Below are 18,204 nucleotides of genomic sequence, written 5' to 3' on the forward strand. Positions count from 1 at the left end.
GAAGAGAATATAACCGGATGTTCCTTCAACGTTCGGTCGGTTTGCACTGCATGCAGTGACTGAGTGTATGTTGATAAACGCTGCATTCTTTGGAATACTGTAAGGGCCATTCTCGCAATCTCGCATTCTTGCCATCTCGACCTTTGGAAACGAGCTAAAACACGAGAATGCGACCCACCGAAGTTTTATGTATAAATTTGGGTAGCTTCCTTGTTCGAGGAATGTATCCGTGAATATTCACATATAGGCACAATATCCCATATGTGTGGAGCTGAACAAATAAACTTATTCGACGTCAAGTGGCTCTGTTACAATGAAATATTTTAAAATATATGTATAGCGTTCCTGAATATTATAACCTGTGTTCGTTTCTCAACTGATCGCTAAGTTTGTTTCAGATGTTTCACAAAGGTGTCAAGTCTCATCGGTAGGTAGATAGCACATGTGACAATTATGTTCATGATGTCCATGGTTCTTAAAAATTATCCATGAGAGTTAGAAAGCAATGAAAATCAATAAACGTATTATCGGCTAATCCTTTGAGCCAAGTATGTTGTTTTTACATCGGCACTTCACGCCATAATATGAGTGTATTCCATCTGCTTTAGTAAACCTACACATGTTAACACTTACTTTTTACAAATCCACTGTGCAAGATAAGTGATTAAAGAATGAACGTATTTCTGTGGAACTTTTGATGGCGAGGAATGATCCGTTTACAAAAAAGTAAATGAACTGATCACTCCTCTTGCTGGGCTGCCATGTGATTATTACATAACATACATTTCACCTCACTTCAAACCTGGATTCAGATGAAATAATTACACCAGACACAAGACATGCCAAATGGGAACCTTTGTCAGGTAATCTGAGTGGTGCTACCGCTAACTATACCTGTAATAGGTTCATTAACTGAGCTTCAGGTGAAAGGCAACAGAGACACAGGTGTAGGGTTATGCCAGAAAATGTTTATGACAACCAGAGATAGCAATCGTATTATCCGTGCAATCCAAAATCCGAAAATGCTTTCACTGCTGGGATACCATTTTTTTAACTACTAGTATATTAAACTATCCATCGTTCTTTTTGTCCGTTTGTTTAGGTTGTAGAAATTAATTAACTTGCGCCCTTTGTCTGAGATGCATAGATTAAGGGTAACCAATCAGTGTTCTTGAAGACGGTAGCCCAGTCTCTTGTCACGCTCAGTTACGTCAGCGAGCAAATCGACTCACTGCAGATAGTGAGCCCCAGCTGGCAGTGTTAGACAGCCGAGAAGAAGATAAGTGCCCCTTTAAACCGACAAGCCGGGATGTAACTGAAATATAAATACTGTTCAAACTGGTGTTAAGCCAAACTCACTCACTTATTAAGAGCCATGCTGTTCCCTCAGGCTTGATATTTGGGGTACTTTTCCAGTATAAGCATGCCTGTCATTTGGATGTTAAGGCCGCAATAAATTAAAAGTGACAGTTTGATTGATTCTTTAAAAACATGGGAGACAGGAGGCATTTTATTTTTAACGTTTTTTTTGGTTCTTATCGACCTACTTTAGGCATATGTGTACAATTGCTGTCGACGGGTGCGATTCACATGCATCATGTGTGTTCAGTAGGGCTACGTGTACGGAGTATATCATCAGGTAGGAACGTAGGAAAGTAGGAACACTCATATTAACGATACTTCTATTACTAGGAATTTGAGGGCATTAGAATAATGTCAGGCCGGATGTTTTGTTGTCAGGCGGGAGCGGATGAAAATCTATTAATTAAAGTAGCGAATATGGTATCGTATAAAAAAACATCGGAAAATATCATTTTAACCGAATGCTACAAATTGGTCTGTGAGAATTTTATTTTAATGAATATCATAGCCGTGTATAAATTTGCCTCATTGAGAAACTCACTGGCTTGTGATTATTTCTGTAACTGACAGTGTAGCCGCCAATTGCTGCAATAATGCTGATGCGGCTTTAAGCAATATTACTCACTCACTCACTCACTCACTCACTGACGGTGATAGTTTCGTTTCCAGCTATCGGACACATCACTATCATTGGACATTCATGTACACAATTTCTTTTGTTAAATTATATTGAGCATGTTGAAGGTTTTAATATAAAGTACATAGGAAAGTGTCGCAACGGGAGAGGACCCTACTCTATTCCAGATAGGACTTTGCGTTTGTAAATTACATAGCATTTTCAAGCTCAAGTCATAATTTTGCTAAATGCTACTTGGAGAATGAAGAGCATGAAAGAAGCATGACCAAAGGACTACTAACGTGCGCATGCGCCTTGACATGTGATATGCGCACGGACAGCGTCTAAAACGCTAGATCGCGAGATCGCGAGAAAATGAAATGTCACATTCTCGCGTTCTCGCGATTTCGTGTTTTTGTGGCCTAATTTGACAAGTCGAGATTGCGAGATTGCGAGATTTTGCATCTTTTCCAAATGTCCCATTCTCGCGTTGTTGACTTTTGACCAAAAGTGCTATGTACCAAAAACACGAGAATGCGAGATCGCAAGAACGCAAGATTTTGACCAATTGTCGCGTTCTCGCGATCTCGCATTCTCGTGTTTTGGGCATATAAAGCTCGTTTCCAAAGGTCGAGATCATGAGAATGCGAGATCGCGAGAATGTCCCTTACATTATTCCATAGAATTCAGAAATAGTGCATCTATATCTCAGTGGTCTGTCATTATCGAGCCTGGACCAGACAGTGGCTGGAAACCATGCCAAAAAATCTATGCCATCAGGGTAGGATGGTAGGAGATTACTCAAAGGCAAAATTAACTGTGATCATGTTCTTTTCAATGATACTGTGATTTTTAAAAAATTCAAAACCTGTCTTACTTTCTTTTAATAATTGCTTTCCATCGTTTTTGTATTTCTTTAGCATATTACGGGATGTATCATCTTTGAGTAAATAACTATTACTAGTACAGTGGTAGCATTATGACGATTAATTTAATTATTATTTACTTTTGAATGTGTTTTCTAAAAATTGAGGACATTTACTAACTTATTCCTCAGTCCGGGCGAGTTAACATTCGTTCATTTGAAACTTACGCATGATAACTGACAAAAGTAATTGAAAATATATGCTGAAACCATTTAAGTATACCGTATACTGAGTGTTTAGCTTTTTCAAAATACGTATCTTCCATTAGAAATAATTTTGGTCTCAGGAAATGAATAATTCTCTCGTTCAGACTCGAATATATACAGACCGTCGAATATTGTGCGGCATCAACCAACAAGCAAGCACACACGTGATTTTACAGCCGCATCAGAGACATGGTTGACGCATGTTACAAAGGTTGATTTTGTAAAATGTGCATGGAGTTGTCGATGTTCTAGATTGATATTAAAACAAAATTCACATGTTTTGACAGTTACTCTTTGCAATTATCTAATTATTTTGTTAATATAATTCTTGAATATTAAACAAATGGTGAGAAATGACAAGCATATAGACTTTCACTCAGCCTTTTAAGTGTGACTCAGGCAAGGCAAAGGCACATCTATAGAATTTAACTCGTTTAAGTCACCAGTCCGTATAATGCTTTATATTAATTAGGAAGTTATAAGTAATGTTAACTAGTTGTATAGAGCTTATTGTGTATTTGGGGATGATAAATATCCTGTATTAGGAATAAACATAGTATTTAGCAAGCCTTAGGGGGCTAAATACATAATGTTTATTCCTAATGCAAGATATTTACCTTCACCAAATACACTCGCGTGATAACCTCTTTATCATAGACATTAATGTCATTCTTCAATTCTGTGTTCGAAAACTCTCTTACCATCTCTCACAAATATTACCCAATAATAGCAAGTTTCCTGGAATGTGCGCATTAATATATATTACGTCACAAGGTAAGTGATGTTTCTGTCGGACAGTAACAACAGTCAATATAGTTCCATCTGCAACCTGTTTCATATACAGTGGCGTAACTCAATATAGGCAAAACAACAACTGCCTCACAAATTGTTAACACTTGCCTTTCGCGGTCTTGTCCGCTAGCACCCTCCGGCGCAGTGGTGACTTAGCATAACACCCGGCTGCCACAGGCTAATTTGCATATCACGTGACCAGAATTAGAACGGACTCATGCAAATATTTGGGGGCGCTTTACATATTGTTTTGCATAATTATATAGATATGGTACTACAACTGCTACAGTGCGTTGCATGACAATACATATTTACACATCACAGTGACTTATCGCTAGCTCTCCGTCGGGCTTCGATGACAGCACGTAGAGCCGTCCAACCAATGTAAACATCGGATAACCACGCAAATGGAAATAGTTTTTAACGATTTAGGATATTTTCTCAATGAAAGTTAACCATTCTATGACATATGTTTATCTAGATATGTGTATGTGTCATAAATGAAACAGATTAAATACATATGCAATATCTTGAATGGACTGTGTAAGATGTGACGAATCGACACATGGCGCTGACCTGTGGCAGAGGTACTATGCTGGTCGCATGGTAGGAGAGTGGTCCGCGCGAGTAACTGCCCTTTATCAAAGGGAAGCTACTCTTTATCAAAGGGAAGCTACTCTAGCCCTAGTCTATGAGACGTCACGTTTGTTTATAGCCTGTCCCGTCATAACGTTTCGAAGTGCGGTCAAATGTACACACAGCGACAAAACGGAACAAGGTAACAAATGGAACATGTTTTGGCCAAATCCAACTGTTTTAACTTGGGGAAAAGGTTCCAAGCCACAGAGGTCTACAAGCCCAACTATATGGAAAGTTGAAGACCAATCCCTCTTGGTTAGTGTCCTCGCTAAATTACGGGGTATGTAGCATCACACAAACATTGTAAGTAGACAGATGATGGCTTGTTTTAAAGAGAAAGTTGTCTTTTATAAGTGAATGAGATCTTTTACAGTTGTTCATGTGATTATCGAGAAAACTACGAATGTTTCTTAAGCATCCGAAAACCCATCACACTGTATATAAAACGATCTGGTCATGCATACGCTGAAGCTGACTGAAGCTTTATTTTTACTCAAAACTTATAAAAGTCAAAAGTAATGCGTGCATAGACACAAAGAAATGCGAACACTAGCGACTTGTAGTGTAACCTTGAAGTTACACAGATTTATGGTCATTAAACAGTATATCACGTGACTAACCATGGATCCGGGTAGTCAACTCGTTGTGACTGATTGAGGACGTAAAATTCAGACCTGCATTCAGTACACGTGTTTAATGTCGGATCTAGTTCAATGTACAGCCATCCGTGGTCAAGAGGAAGTCATCCTTCAGTCTAATCGTTCAAATGAGTTTACAAGAGAGTCCTCAGTACGGAGACGACGCCTTACACGTTATTTTACTGATGTATGTCCTGGGGAAAGTATTAATGCCATACCGCCCCATGTATTTTACATTTGGATATGATTATATACAAAATAAACTAAGACAAAAAGTATTCTTGAAATCTACTAGACTGTTGTTGAAAGCAAAAGAATACGTGCTAGTCAAGAAACAAAAAATACGTTTTGAGAAACGAACAGTCTCGATGGACGAGTTGAATTTAATCTATAACGAAACATTTTCAAGAGAACCTTTGCTTTGTCATTGTGGAATGCATAAATAGAAAGTATGTGTACGGGCGAGACTCTTACGATAAAGGTAGATAATTTGCGGGGATGTAACTCTTGACAAGATAGACACAATTTTTATGGATAACAACTTCTTTAATACTGTAAAAGGCGACGTTTCGGTATAGATCCTTATACCGTTGTCAAGCAAGACTGACAACGGTATAAGGATCTATACCGAAACGTCGCCTTTTACAGTATTAATGAAGTTGTTATCCATAAAAATTGTGTCTATCTTGTCATCCGTCAACTTCTAAGTAATGCCTATCAAACAATTTGATGTAAATCTTGAAAGACAGTAGTTCCATCAAAGTGTTTTGTTCACTGCAGTGAAATATCTAGTGTTATGTTCACTGCAATGAAAATATCACTTTTCTCAACTTCAGAAAAGGCAGTCTTTCATACTAAAGTATATAATAAAACGTTTCATTTTAGTCAAATCCACAAGCTCGTTCACGATAGTGGACACATCTCAGCACAACATGGGCATTGGTTCGGTGGTCCAGAAAATATCCTACACGATCCAAACTATATGGAATATAATCTGTCATCTGTCCTGAAGACTCTCGGGCACCACAAGGGACTTAACTCTGCTCAAGACACCCTTGCTTCTATACGTAGAAAATGTTCATAGGGCAGACACTTTTCCCACACGGTCCAGAACGCACTACTATCTCTCATCTGTCATCAACGACTTCGTGACAGCTACAATATGTCCACCAGACACAAACACGCGTGGTAGTCTGGCAGCTAGACTCGTCGTCACCTCATAGGGGATTGTGCCGAGAATGGCAGCCATCTTTGTCACGCTGTTTGGGGAGGTGAAGTCATCCGTGATGATGTTGAACGTCGTGGGCGAAGGCCTTGGTTGATCCAAGCGAACTGTGATGGCGTCCATGGACACTCTACCAACAACTGGACACCGGACATCATCTGAAATGATGAGTAAATTGTGTTTGTGAGTAATTTGGGTTTAACACTGCATGCTTTGAAGCGTACTTCAAATTGAAGATCAAGAACAGTGGGCCCTGATAAGGATGCAACTGTGAAGAGATGCTTAAAGACCTGGTTTCTTCCAACAACTGATGAAACAAAACTTATGTGATGTTTTCCTGAGGTACTTCTCAAGCAGCGTCATGTTTGGTAACGGAGGCAAGGACTTATGTTTGGAATTCTATTGGATGCCACACTTCCCGTATTTGTAACAAGAATAATTATGACCAAACACATTACTGATGAACGGTCTCACCTTCATCCAGAGATACCGCACCTCTGTCAGACATCAACCTGTTGTACCCATCTGCATAACCCAAACTAAAGGTCGCAATGGTCTCTGTACCACGTGTCCTGGAAGAAGGAAGAACCATCTGTCATCCTCTGATTCGATATATATTTAGCAAAGACTCTTTATAACCAATCCTGTCTGTTTCAGTATCTATAAGACCCGGAGATCTATGCTACCTCCCCAATGAAACCGCCTTTCTTAATGAGTCAGTGAATATTTCTTTTTGCGATTCTGAAATGTATATGTATCACGACGACCTGTACATAGTCGGGTCTGATGTATGTCGGGTGTGATGGCTAGACAAACCAGTGGTTAAGCAAGAAATATGACCAAAGCTATTGGCCAAGCCGCACGTTGCTACCAATCGACCTTGGAGAACGATTCCGTCCTCTGTGCATGACGAGTTAGTACCACTATATCTTGCTGTTTCTGCTTACATGTAGGTGTTGTCATATCCAACGACCCTACGCTGGGGTAGTTGTTTGATGAGGGTGGGGCGAGCGCGCCACGAGAGAACGGGTCTCAGCCCCAGGGACTCCACCAACTCAGCAGTCTCAGTGCTGGCATCTGCACACAATGAAACAGTTAGTTGTTTCCCTTGATGCAACAATTCCTCTTGAAATCACTTTAATGAAACAGGCTATCTGCAATCACCAGCATGCACAGGACATGATGAAACGGTTTGTTGTTGACTTACTAAAGCCTTCCTGCATTGTACCTAATATCAAACCAAACAACAACCTTATCAGGCAGTTTAACGTTTTCTCCTTCCCCTGTTACACCAATTCATCTTGAAAACACATCCCAACCCTGAAGAGGCCACAGGCCTATAGTACAATTTGAAGAATATACAATTTCATACAATTTATGTACATATCTTACCAAATCACCTCACGTCATTCCACATCGCATCTCAACACAGTCACATAATTTATGAGATGGTGGTGTGGTGTGGTGATGTGGCAGTGTGGTGGAGATGTGATAGTTGTGTGGAGGAATAGAGTGATGTGGTGGGGTTATGGTGTGGTTGGTTAGAAGAGATGGTGGTGTGGTGTGGTGTGGTGATGTGGCAGTGTGGTGGAGATGTGATAGTTGTGTGGAGGAATAGAGTGATGTGGTGGGGTTATGGTGTGGTTGGTTAGAAGAGATGGTGGTGTGGTGTGGTGATGTGGCAGTGTGTTGAGATGTGGTAGTTGTGTGGAGGAATACATTGATATGGTGGGGTTATGATGTGGTTGGTTAGAAGAGATGGTGGTGTGGTGTGGTGTGGTGATGTGGCAGTTTGTCGGAGATGTGATAGTTGTGTGGAGGAATACATTGATGTGGTGGGGTTATGGTGTGGTTGGTTAGAAGAGATGGTGGTGTGATGTGGTGATGTGGTAGTGTGATGGAGATGTGATAGCTGGGTGGAGGAATACATTGATGTGGTGGGGTTATGATGTGGTTGGTCAGAAGAGATGCCGGTGTGGTGTACAGAAATTTGAAAGACTTTCGGAAAATTTCATGCTCAGTATGTATTTTTTCCAAAATTTTCAATGAAAGGCTTCAATTACTGCTCATATTAGAAATATTAAATGCGTGTGGTGGTATGCTATTGTGGCTTGGCGGTGTGGTGGAGGTTTTATCATGTGGTTGGTTAGAGAAGATGGTAATGTGATGTGGTTATGTGGCGGTAAGGCAGAGCTATAGAGGAATACAGTGAAGTGGTGGGGTGGAGGAGATGGTGATGTCGTGGTGTAGTGGTGATGTGGTAGTTGTATGCTGGTAAACGCCGATGTGGATATATTTAGGTTTGTAAAATACTTGGATCATATTTGAAGACCATTGAGTCCTGTTCCCAACACGGGCCTGACCTGGAGGAAGCCCGTACATGCAGATCCCAGGCCGGATAAAGTCCAGCTGTGTCCCAAACCCTCTGATGATGGCGGCGGAGTTGGCGACGTGAACCTTCACTCCGCTTGTTCTGAGAAGAAAACAAGTCACCCAGTCGCCTGTTTCAACATGGCTATACATATAGCGAACATTTCATACTTTCATATTGAAGTAGTGTCTGGCAGGCAGGCTGCGTCACCAAACAGAGGCATGTATGTACTGGAGATACACCGTTTAGTTCATGGATGAAATAAAAATACTCATATGTTTAAGTTGGCATTGCACGTGTAACAGTTTCTAATAATTTTATTTATATTTTTTGGTACCGATTGGCTATTTTTGTCCAGATTATATTATACATTTACTCATTCATACAAAATAAACGTTTTACTGTTTAATGACCTGCAACCAATGTCTTAAAGGCAAATAAGCAGCGTCGCTTCGTTGATGAATGATAAACAACATGTCAGTACACCTACTGGTAATGTTTCGCAGAGAGGCCAGGGTTTATGAGATGTACCTGAGCGGTTCTAGCACACAGCATGTTAGTCAACCTACTGGTAATGTTTCACAGACCAGTCAGGGTGTACGAGTATACCTGAGCGGTTCTAGCACACACCATGTCAGTACACCTACTGGTAATGTTTCACAGACCAGTCAGGGTGTACGAGTATACCTGAGCGGTTCTACCAGCGTCATGAGGGTGTTCAGCTGCTGCTTGGTGAAGTGGGGGTTGTCCCAGGCCTGAGAAAAGTGCGTCATGACACTGTGGACAGTTAGACCCTGTGTCTGGCAGAACTGCAAGGGGACAATTGTTATACCAGCCAGAGATCCCTGCATGTATTCTCAAAATATAGCGAATCTCGTTTGATAAATATGCATTCACTGCAAGATGAAAAACTAAATCTGGTTTTGTTCTTAAAATCAATCATGAGAGGGAAAAAGAAATTTTTAAATTCCCTCTCACCTCAATGAAATATAATTCACGGTATCTCATAATTCATCTCATAATTCAGCAGCAGCAGGAGTAATGAGGTTTCCAGATAAACATGATTACCCAATGTGATATGTAGCGTTCAGCCCAGTTCAACAAGAGACAATTACACCGTGCGGCTCATCATGCATTCATGACAGCCACAATGTGCACATCTGCACTGACAGGCGTCTGTTCAGCTATGTATTATATTCGCATATTTGATATGCAGAAATATACACACTATGTGCAACAGCAGCATATATACAACCATCCAAACGTTATTTTCGGAATAACTATCGTACCCACCTGTATAAGTGAGGGGAAGTCCTGAGTCTGACACCCATTCCTGGACATCCCCGTGTCTATCTTCAGCACCAGCTGGTGTCTCTTCCTAACCTGGAAATACCCGATACCTTCTTAATTCACACATGATGCAACACATACACTTTGTTTATCCCAACCCTAGATACGAACAGTACCGTACGAATAAACAGTGAAAAAATGTAACCGTATTGCCTCGAAATAATCAGCATGTAGGAAATCACACAGTTTTAAGTTACCCTCTCCTGTAAAGCGTGGCTGTCGGTGACTTTGTTGCTACTGATGGTGTCGTTACCGGCATTGTTGCTACTGACGGGGTCTGCTGTGACAGCCCTAGACCATTCCTGAAGGAATTTTAGTTCTGCCACCGTCGGTGTCAACCTATACTTCACCAGTGTCGGGATGTCCTCCTCGACGGCGTTACCTGTGATAGATAAAGAATATACATGAAGACGTTTGCTGTTTTATTTTAAAGAAAACATATCCCTTTCTTTGAAAAAGAGTGAGTCGGGATTTGCTGTACACAGGAAGTGAGTCAGATGGATTTCACGCCACTTTGAAAAGTATTTCAGTTACATCAGGCTAATGCGGGAAAACACCGATCTGAAACTGGTCATAGGCTGGGAAGTTCCCACTTTGACTCAAGCGAGCACGTATATGATGGCAACACCCCACGAATCATGTCGAGGCGAATACTGAATAAGAATCCACGAACTAAGGATCCTGGCACTGCTAAGGGACGTTACTCTGAAAATGAAGATGCAGCGTCACAGACCAACACACCCTGATGTCCACAAAGGGGAAAAGTGTAGAAAATACCATTTGAAATCATCTTTGCAAAGAACACATATCAAACGGAAAGAAGTACCACGTAACTTGGAGGTATATACCTAATATCTGTATGTGTCCCTTTATCCCTGCCTGCCTGAGCTGAGCGCCTTCCTCGGGGGTAGCGACGGCGAAGTGCCCAATCCCCCGGGACTCCAGATACCTGGATATCTCCACACTGCCGTGACCGTAGGCGTTGGCTTTCACCACTGCAATGACGTCTGCTTGAAAGAAAGGCTTCACAAATAGACCCATGGTACGTTCATTGCACATGTACAGCAATCTATGCTACCTGGAAGTCCTTCAGATAACAGGATATATATGTCGACATATCCGCAGTTCTAGACAAGCGCAGCTGTGATATTAGACCATAAGGTCGATAACGAGTTTTGATGTGACCATAAAGATATACACTCTTCAAAAGAAGAACCGCACAGCTACTATGTAGTTCATTGAACCTGACTACACAAAAACTCCGGTATATAAATTGGATATATGTTATTGGAAAATGTTGGTGGCCTGATATTCGACAAACGGTGCATCAAAACGCAGCCATTGTCGATTTGCAATGTCTTAAACTATATTGTTTTCACACTTGTTCAAAAATGTCACGGAGGAAAACAGTAAAGCAAAATGCATGTGCAAGGTATGGCATTCGTTACTAGTGGTAGTGGCTATAAAAAGGCCAGCATAAGCCAATAATTTGTCATTCAATTGTCAACATTTTTCAAGATGGAAAATGCCAAGACTCAGCGCTGCCGATCGGAACATCTCCATAGGACGTATCCAAAGAGGGGAACCGCAGTCTTCTGTTGCACGCCAATTCAACGTCCACCACAGCACCATTTGCCGCCTTTGTGACAGATACACACAGTTCAATTCCACTGCAGACCGTCCGAGATGCCAACATCAACTTCTTGCCTTGGCCGTCGAGATCTCCAGATCTCAAGCCAATCCAACACCTCTGGAATGAACACGCCGCAGACACGCCAAAAACTGGCCAACGCGTTACTTGCAGAATTGCGCAGAATTCCGCAGGACAGAATTTGTACACTTATCCAGTTGGCGCTGAGGAGATGCAGAGCCGTGATTGCTGCCCGGGGCGGTCACATGAGATACTGAGTTCATCGCAACCTTTTGGCCTCATGTGACATGACAATGAACAGTTTTTCAATGCCTTTGTAAAACGACAACATGTGACAATCGAGCTACAAAATTGCATAGTTGTATCTATCATATTAAATAAATCGCCTTTATTAGGTACAATACATTTACTAAAAGTCTACCAGTGCGTTTCTTTTTTTGAAGAGTGTATGTTAAACGAGAAATTGACTAAGAGTGTTGGAACTTATAAGGTTTACAGTTCAAACATTTTCAAGTTCATTTTAATGTAAAATTGTGCTCATCAAATGAACAGCTGACGGTAAATTAGGCATAATTCTAATATCCCTCTGTTCTCTTCTCCTGTAATGGCTACAAATGGTTCCAAACCTATTAATAACCTATTTGATATACCATTTCTTGTCAAATTGTTCAATACAACACAAGGCAAAGAAGAAGCTTTCTGATCATTTAGAAAGGAGATGGGTTATTGTTGATAATCGCAACCTGTATGTGGCGAACACCGCTGCTTTAGAATGGAGATGTTGTTGTAGAGGACGTCGAAGTTGATACGGAGGTAGGTGCTGCGTCCAGCCCGGAGGTACATCTCAGCGCCATGGGGAGGAGCTTTCATCACGCCGTTATGGGACATGGTACTGAAGAGGATAAAACCGGATGTTTCTTCAACGTTCAGTCGGTTTGCACTGCATGCAGTGACTAAGTGTATGTTGATAGACGCTGTATTCAGAAATAGTGCATCTATATCTCAGCGGCCTGTCATTATCGAGCCTGGACCAGACAGTGGCTGGAAACCATGCGCAAAGATCTATGCCATGGGGGTAGGATGACACGCAATCAACCAAGTAACTGGGCCTTTCGACAAGTATGGGGCACTGGGGAGCAGTTCTTCTCAAGTTGACTCATAACAAGGAGAGGATACTGGGGACCAAATGTTCTACGGCATCCCCGCGGGGCGCTCTCCATACATGTACATGGTTTGTCATTTGTATAAGGCCACGATGAATACTCAAAGGCAAAATTAACTGTGATCATGTTCTTTTCAATGATACTGTGATTTTTTAAAAATTCAAAATTACTTTCTTTTAATAATTGCTTTCCATCGTTTTTGTATTTCTTTAGCATATTTCGGAATATATCATCTTTGAGTAAATAACTATTACTAGTACAGTGGTAGCATTAATTTAATTACTATTTACTTTTGAATGTGTTTTCTAAAAATTGAGGACATTCACTAATTTATTCCTCAGTCCGGGCGAGTTAACATTCGTTCATTTGAAACTTACGCATGATAACTGACAAAAGTAATTGAAAACATATGCTGAAACCATTTAAGGATACCGTATACTGAGTGTTTAGGTTTTTTAAAATACGTATCTTACATTAGAAATAATTTTGGTCTCAGGAAATGAATAATAATTAAAACTTTGTTCTTGCAATCATCTTTGTTGAGGGCAAATTTAAACCTTCACCAAATCATTTTTAGTTCTATTATTTTATTTGCCATGGATTTTGATAGGGCTCGCCAGGTTTATAACTAATGTGTCATTTTAATTACTGACGGAATGTTAATAATTAAACGTCATATATTTTAGAAAGAAATATTGAAACAGAAAAACATGGAATTGTCAAAAAGGGTAATATTTTTTCTTCAAATTTCATTGATATAAATAATTATGATTGTTACGATTTTGTGGCACCGATAACATGCAAACGTTATATTCACGTTTGATACAGTTGAGACACATGGACCCGTGGGCACCCCAGGTAAGAATATAGGTTCCCAACACACTATACAGGTCGTAAGAGGCGGCTAAATTAATAGGCGGGGTCATTGTATCAAATTGAGTGGATTGATGTAATGCCAATCTCTTGATTGTCTCGTTCAGACTCGAATATATACAGACCGTCGAATATTGTGCGGCATCAAACAACAAGCAAGCACACGCGTGATTTTACAGCCGCTTCAGAGACATGGTTGACGCATGTTAGAAAGGTTGATTTTGTAAAATGTTCGTCAGTGTGCATGGAGTTGTCGATGTTCTAGGTTGATATTGAAACAACATTCACATGTTTTGACAGTTACTCTATGCAAATATTTAAATTATTTTGTTAATATTAATTCTTGAATATTAAACAAATGGTGAGAAATGACAAGCATATAAGCTTTCACTCAGCCTTTTAAGTGTGACTCAGGCAAGGCAAAGGCACATCTATAGAATTGAACTCATTTAAGTCACCAATCCGTATAAGGCTTTATATTAATTAGGAAGTTATAAGTAATTTTAACTAGTTGTATAGAGCTTATTGTGTATTTGGGGATGGCAAATATCCTGTATAAGGAATAAACATAGTATTTAGCAAGCCTTAGGGAGTTAAATACATAATGTTTATTCCTAATGCAAGATATTTACCTTCACCAAACACACTCGCGTGATAACCTCTTTATCATATAATGTTATTCTTCAATTCTGTGTTCGAAAACTCTCTTCCCATCTCTCACAAATATTACCCAAAAATAGCAAGTTTCCTGGAATGTGCGCATTAATATATATTACGTCACAAGGTAAGTGATGTTTCTGTCGGACAGTAACAACAGTCAATATAGTTCCATCTGCAACCTGTTTCATATACAGTGACGTAACTAAATATAGGCAAAACAACAACTGCCTCACAAATTGTTAACACTTGCCTTTCGCGGTCTTGTCCGCTAGCACCCTCCGGCGCAGTGGTGACTTAGCATAACACCCGGCTGCCACAGGCTAATTTGCATATCACGTGACCAGAATTAGAACGGACTCATGCAAATATTTGGGGGCGCTTTACATATTGTTTTGCATAATTATATAGATATGCTACTACAACTGCTACAGTGCGTTGCATGACAATACATATTTACACATCACAGTGACCTATCGATAGCTCTCCGTCGGGCTTCGATGACAGCACGTGGAGCCGTCCAACCAATGTAAACATCGGATAACCACGCAAATGGAAATAGTTTTTAACGATTTAGGATATTTTCTCAATGAAAGTTAACCATTCTATGACATATGTTTATCTAGATATGTGTACGTGTCAAAAATGAAACAGATGAAATACATATGCAATATCTTGAATGGACTGTGTAAGATGTGACGAATCGTCACATGGCACTGACCTGTGGCAGATGTACTCTGCTGGTCGCATGGAACTCTTGGTAGGAGAGTGGTCCGCGCGAGTAACTGCCCTTTATCAAAGGGAAGCTACTCTTTATCAAAGGGAAGCTACTCTAGCCCTAGTCTATGAGACGTCACGTTTGTTTATAGCCTGTCCCGTCATAACGTTTCGAAGTGCGTTCAAATGTACACACAGCGACAAAACGGAACAAGGTAACAAATGGAACATGTTTTGGCCAAATCCAACTGTTTTAACTTGGGGAAAAGGTTCCAAGCCGCAGAGGTCTACAAGCACAGCTATGGAAAGTTGAAGACCGATCCCTCTTGGTTAGTGTCCTTGCTCAAAACATATACAAGTCAAAAGTAATGCGTGCATAGACACAAAGAAATGCAAGCACTAGCGACTTGTAGTGTAACCTTGGAGCTACACAGAAGTTTGGTCATTAAACAGTATATCACGGTTAACTCATGTTATATTTGGGATAACACTTTCTTAGTAAAGTACAGATCACGTGACTAACCATGGATCCGGGTAGTCCTGAGGGTACCCGGGTCCCACTCTGTACCCACCCGACCCGAGTGCCGGAGTTACCCGTTCCAGCCCTACAACCCATTATATGATAAATGACAGGGATAATGATGTGTTTAACCCTGGACAACCTCACCGCCCTTGTTTTACCATGTGATAAGGATCATGTAAAGCTACAAGGACTAGATCTAGCACCAGTGTGTGCCAGTTGAAGCTAATCTATTATGATAACGTGAAAATGAGATAAAGGAAACTAAACATTTGGCTAAGCATCGGTTCATATGTGTTTAATCTAGAATGTCCACGCTTGGGATTTAGGTGCCTAGTTTGAACAATATTGTCAGCAATCAAGAATTCCTTGTTGTTGTATCAATCGTAAAAGCATGCAAATAACGATCGTCAACCTTTAAAATTAACATAATTTATTACTTGCCCGTGAAGAGATCACTCGTTTAATAAACATACAGCTGTATTACACATTGTGTAATACCAAAACGCGTGCTTATGTACTCTCGGAACACGTTTCACGAACAAATATAGAAAGCTCTTGGCTTATTCAACGATATCGCGTGTGGAGTTGATAGATCACTGAGAGGACCTTATGCACACTCGATGACCCCAGTAACCTTGTTGCTAGGCAGACGGCACATGGCATTGTTTCGCTGATGGATCTTGCAACAAAATTCCACAAATTACGTCATCGGGTATTGTGACGTTATTGTAAACTTTGAGGTGCAAGGCCCGTTCCACAAGGCGATCGTACTGTAGCGCAACGACAGTCGTTAGTCTAAGTTAAAGTATGTGAGTTGCGATAGTCTTAGCCCTACGATAATTTTGTGAATTCTAAAGGTGGACCGTTGTATGGTATTAAATTCATACGTTTCAACTTTTGACGTGTTTGAAGTATTATTCTGTTAAACTCAATTGGACTATGCCGTGGGTCGTGTCGGTGTCAGCCTATTCCTACTCAACAGTATAATTCAAAAAACGTTATAAATGGCAAGTAATGAATAAAATACTAAACTCGCTCCCGTGTGAAACCAATATCATGAAACTCGTGAATAGTTGTGGTATCTGACGAGCGAAAGCGAATCGAATGACCCACATGTTGATGTAATGTACTGAGTTTAGCAGAACCCTGTTCAATGGTGCTTCATCCGTCTTATCAAGACCTGCGAGGTTAACCTAGATTTGTAGTACACGCCGATATACAGGTATTAATGCTTGCAATGGAAGGTACGCTTGAGTATCATACAGATGTTGGCAGAGTTCGGTCATTTAGTGATGTCACAAAACCTGCTATGGGTCCAGTGTCAAGGCTGTTTCAAGTCGTGACACTGCATGCTATCCTGAGTTGGGACAGTTTCCATGATGCATCAGTTAACCCTATTACTGATATTCCTAGTATATCTGACCCACAATAAATATGGTTGCTTTATACAGCCAAGTCCCGTTAATCCGACATGGTTGTTCATATGATTATGTCGGATTAAGGAGTATGTCGGATGAACGAAATTAAGATGTAGCAACGTTCGTAATCGAAAATCGGACAACTACGCGATATTTGACGATACAAACACGTTGTAATAATAAAAGGAAAAAGGAAATATTCATATTGTTATGTTACATAGTTAGAGGAAATGTTTTCTAATCATGTAACGTCTAAAGCTTAACACACAACTACTGTTGACTATATATTGTATATCCTCTATATTTCTTATATAAATATATTATGAATTATAAAAAAAATCGATAACAATTTCTTGTCATTGAGTGAACCTATAATATAAAATTATTAAATGTTTTACAAAATTTCTCAAACAGCTTTGGACTACATAAGATATGATAAAGAAGAAATAGACGCCGCCTGACCTTCTCATGCTGTCGTGGTGCTTTCGGCAGATATAGGTCCAATCTTATCGATCGTGTCTTGTCAACAGTGTCATTGTCGCTAACCGGTTACCTAGACTCAAACGATAATCTGTGATCCAGTTAACAGAAACCATAAACCGGAATCAGTATCCACAGTTCGGAATGTCACAATGTTCCAGACACGTGTTGCTATTAAAATTGAAATATTTCTTGCTGTTTCCTGAAAGGTAAAGACGCCTCTGAGATCCACCTACATCAATAGTTAGATTTAACATAAGATCGTCTCTGTCGAAGTATTCATCCAGTCCCCGACGAAATGTTTGATAGTCACATCAGCATATTAATCCATGTAGTTATCCGTTGACGAAGATACACAATGAAAACGTTATCCCTCTAGACACGTGTGTGTAATTCAAACACCAGCTACTACCCCAGATTCCAGATCCAGTCTCTCCACGTCTCCATGGTGAAGTCGGCGTGTACCTCCAGATGTATGCCGGTAGCATGCCAACAAAGGTCAGAGAAAACAATATAACATTGGTATTTACAGAGCTAAGCTTGGCAGTCCGAGTGGTCGGTTGTAATACAGTGATACATAGCTTATCTACAGTACAA

At 40.3% G+C, this 18,204-nt stretch overlaps 1 protein-coding gene across 1 annotated transcript; it reads right to left on the minus strand.

The window, feature by feature from the left end:
- Positions 1 to 5,837: 5,837 nt before the first annotated feature.
- On the minus strand, positions 5,838 to 18,204 carry LOC139469684 (alanine racemase-like). The gene is made up of 10 exons (XM_071251925.1): positions 17,590 to 18,204; positions 12,520 to 12,668; positions 10,974 to 11,132; positions 10,323 to 10,507; positions 10,069 to 10,158; positions 9,463 to 9,584; positions 8,768 to 8,877; positions 7,352 to 7,481; positions 6,879 to 6,976; positions 5,838 to 6,562 (listed from the first exon to the last, which is right to left on the minus strand). Exons 1-10 carry the CDS (start codon positions 17,595 to 17,597, stop codon positions 6,300 to 6,302), a joined length of 1,314 nt encoding a protein of 437 aa, XP_071108026.1. The 5' UTR covers positions 17,598 to 18,204; the 3' UTR covers positions 5,838 to 6,299.

The sequence above is a fragment of the Haliotis cracherodii genome, unplaced genomic scaffold, assembly GCF_022045235.1.
Source record: "Haliotis cracherodii isolate W230 unplaced genomic scaffold, xgHalCrac1.p SCAF_2, whole genome shotgun sequence".
NCBI lineage: Eukaryota > Metazoa > Mollusca > Gastropoda > Lepetellida > Haliotidae > Haliotis > Haliotis cracherodii.

Excerpts from the sequence above, each read along its gene's own strand:
- LOC139469684 (XM_071251925.1), bottom strand. Across the intron at positions 10,508-10,973 it reads GGGACACATACAGATATTAG|GTAACGCCGTCGAGGAGGAC; the intron begins GTATATACCTCC and ends TATCTATCACAG. Across the intron at positions 10,159-10,322 it reads GCCACGCTTTACAGGAGAGG|GTTAGGAAGAGACACCAGCT; the intron begins GTAACTTAAAAC and ends GGGTATTTCCAG.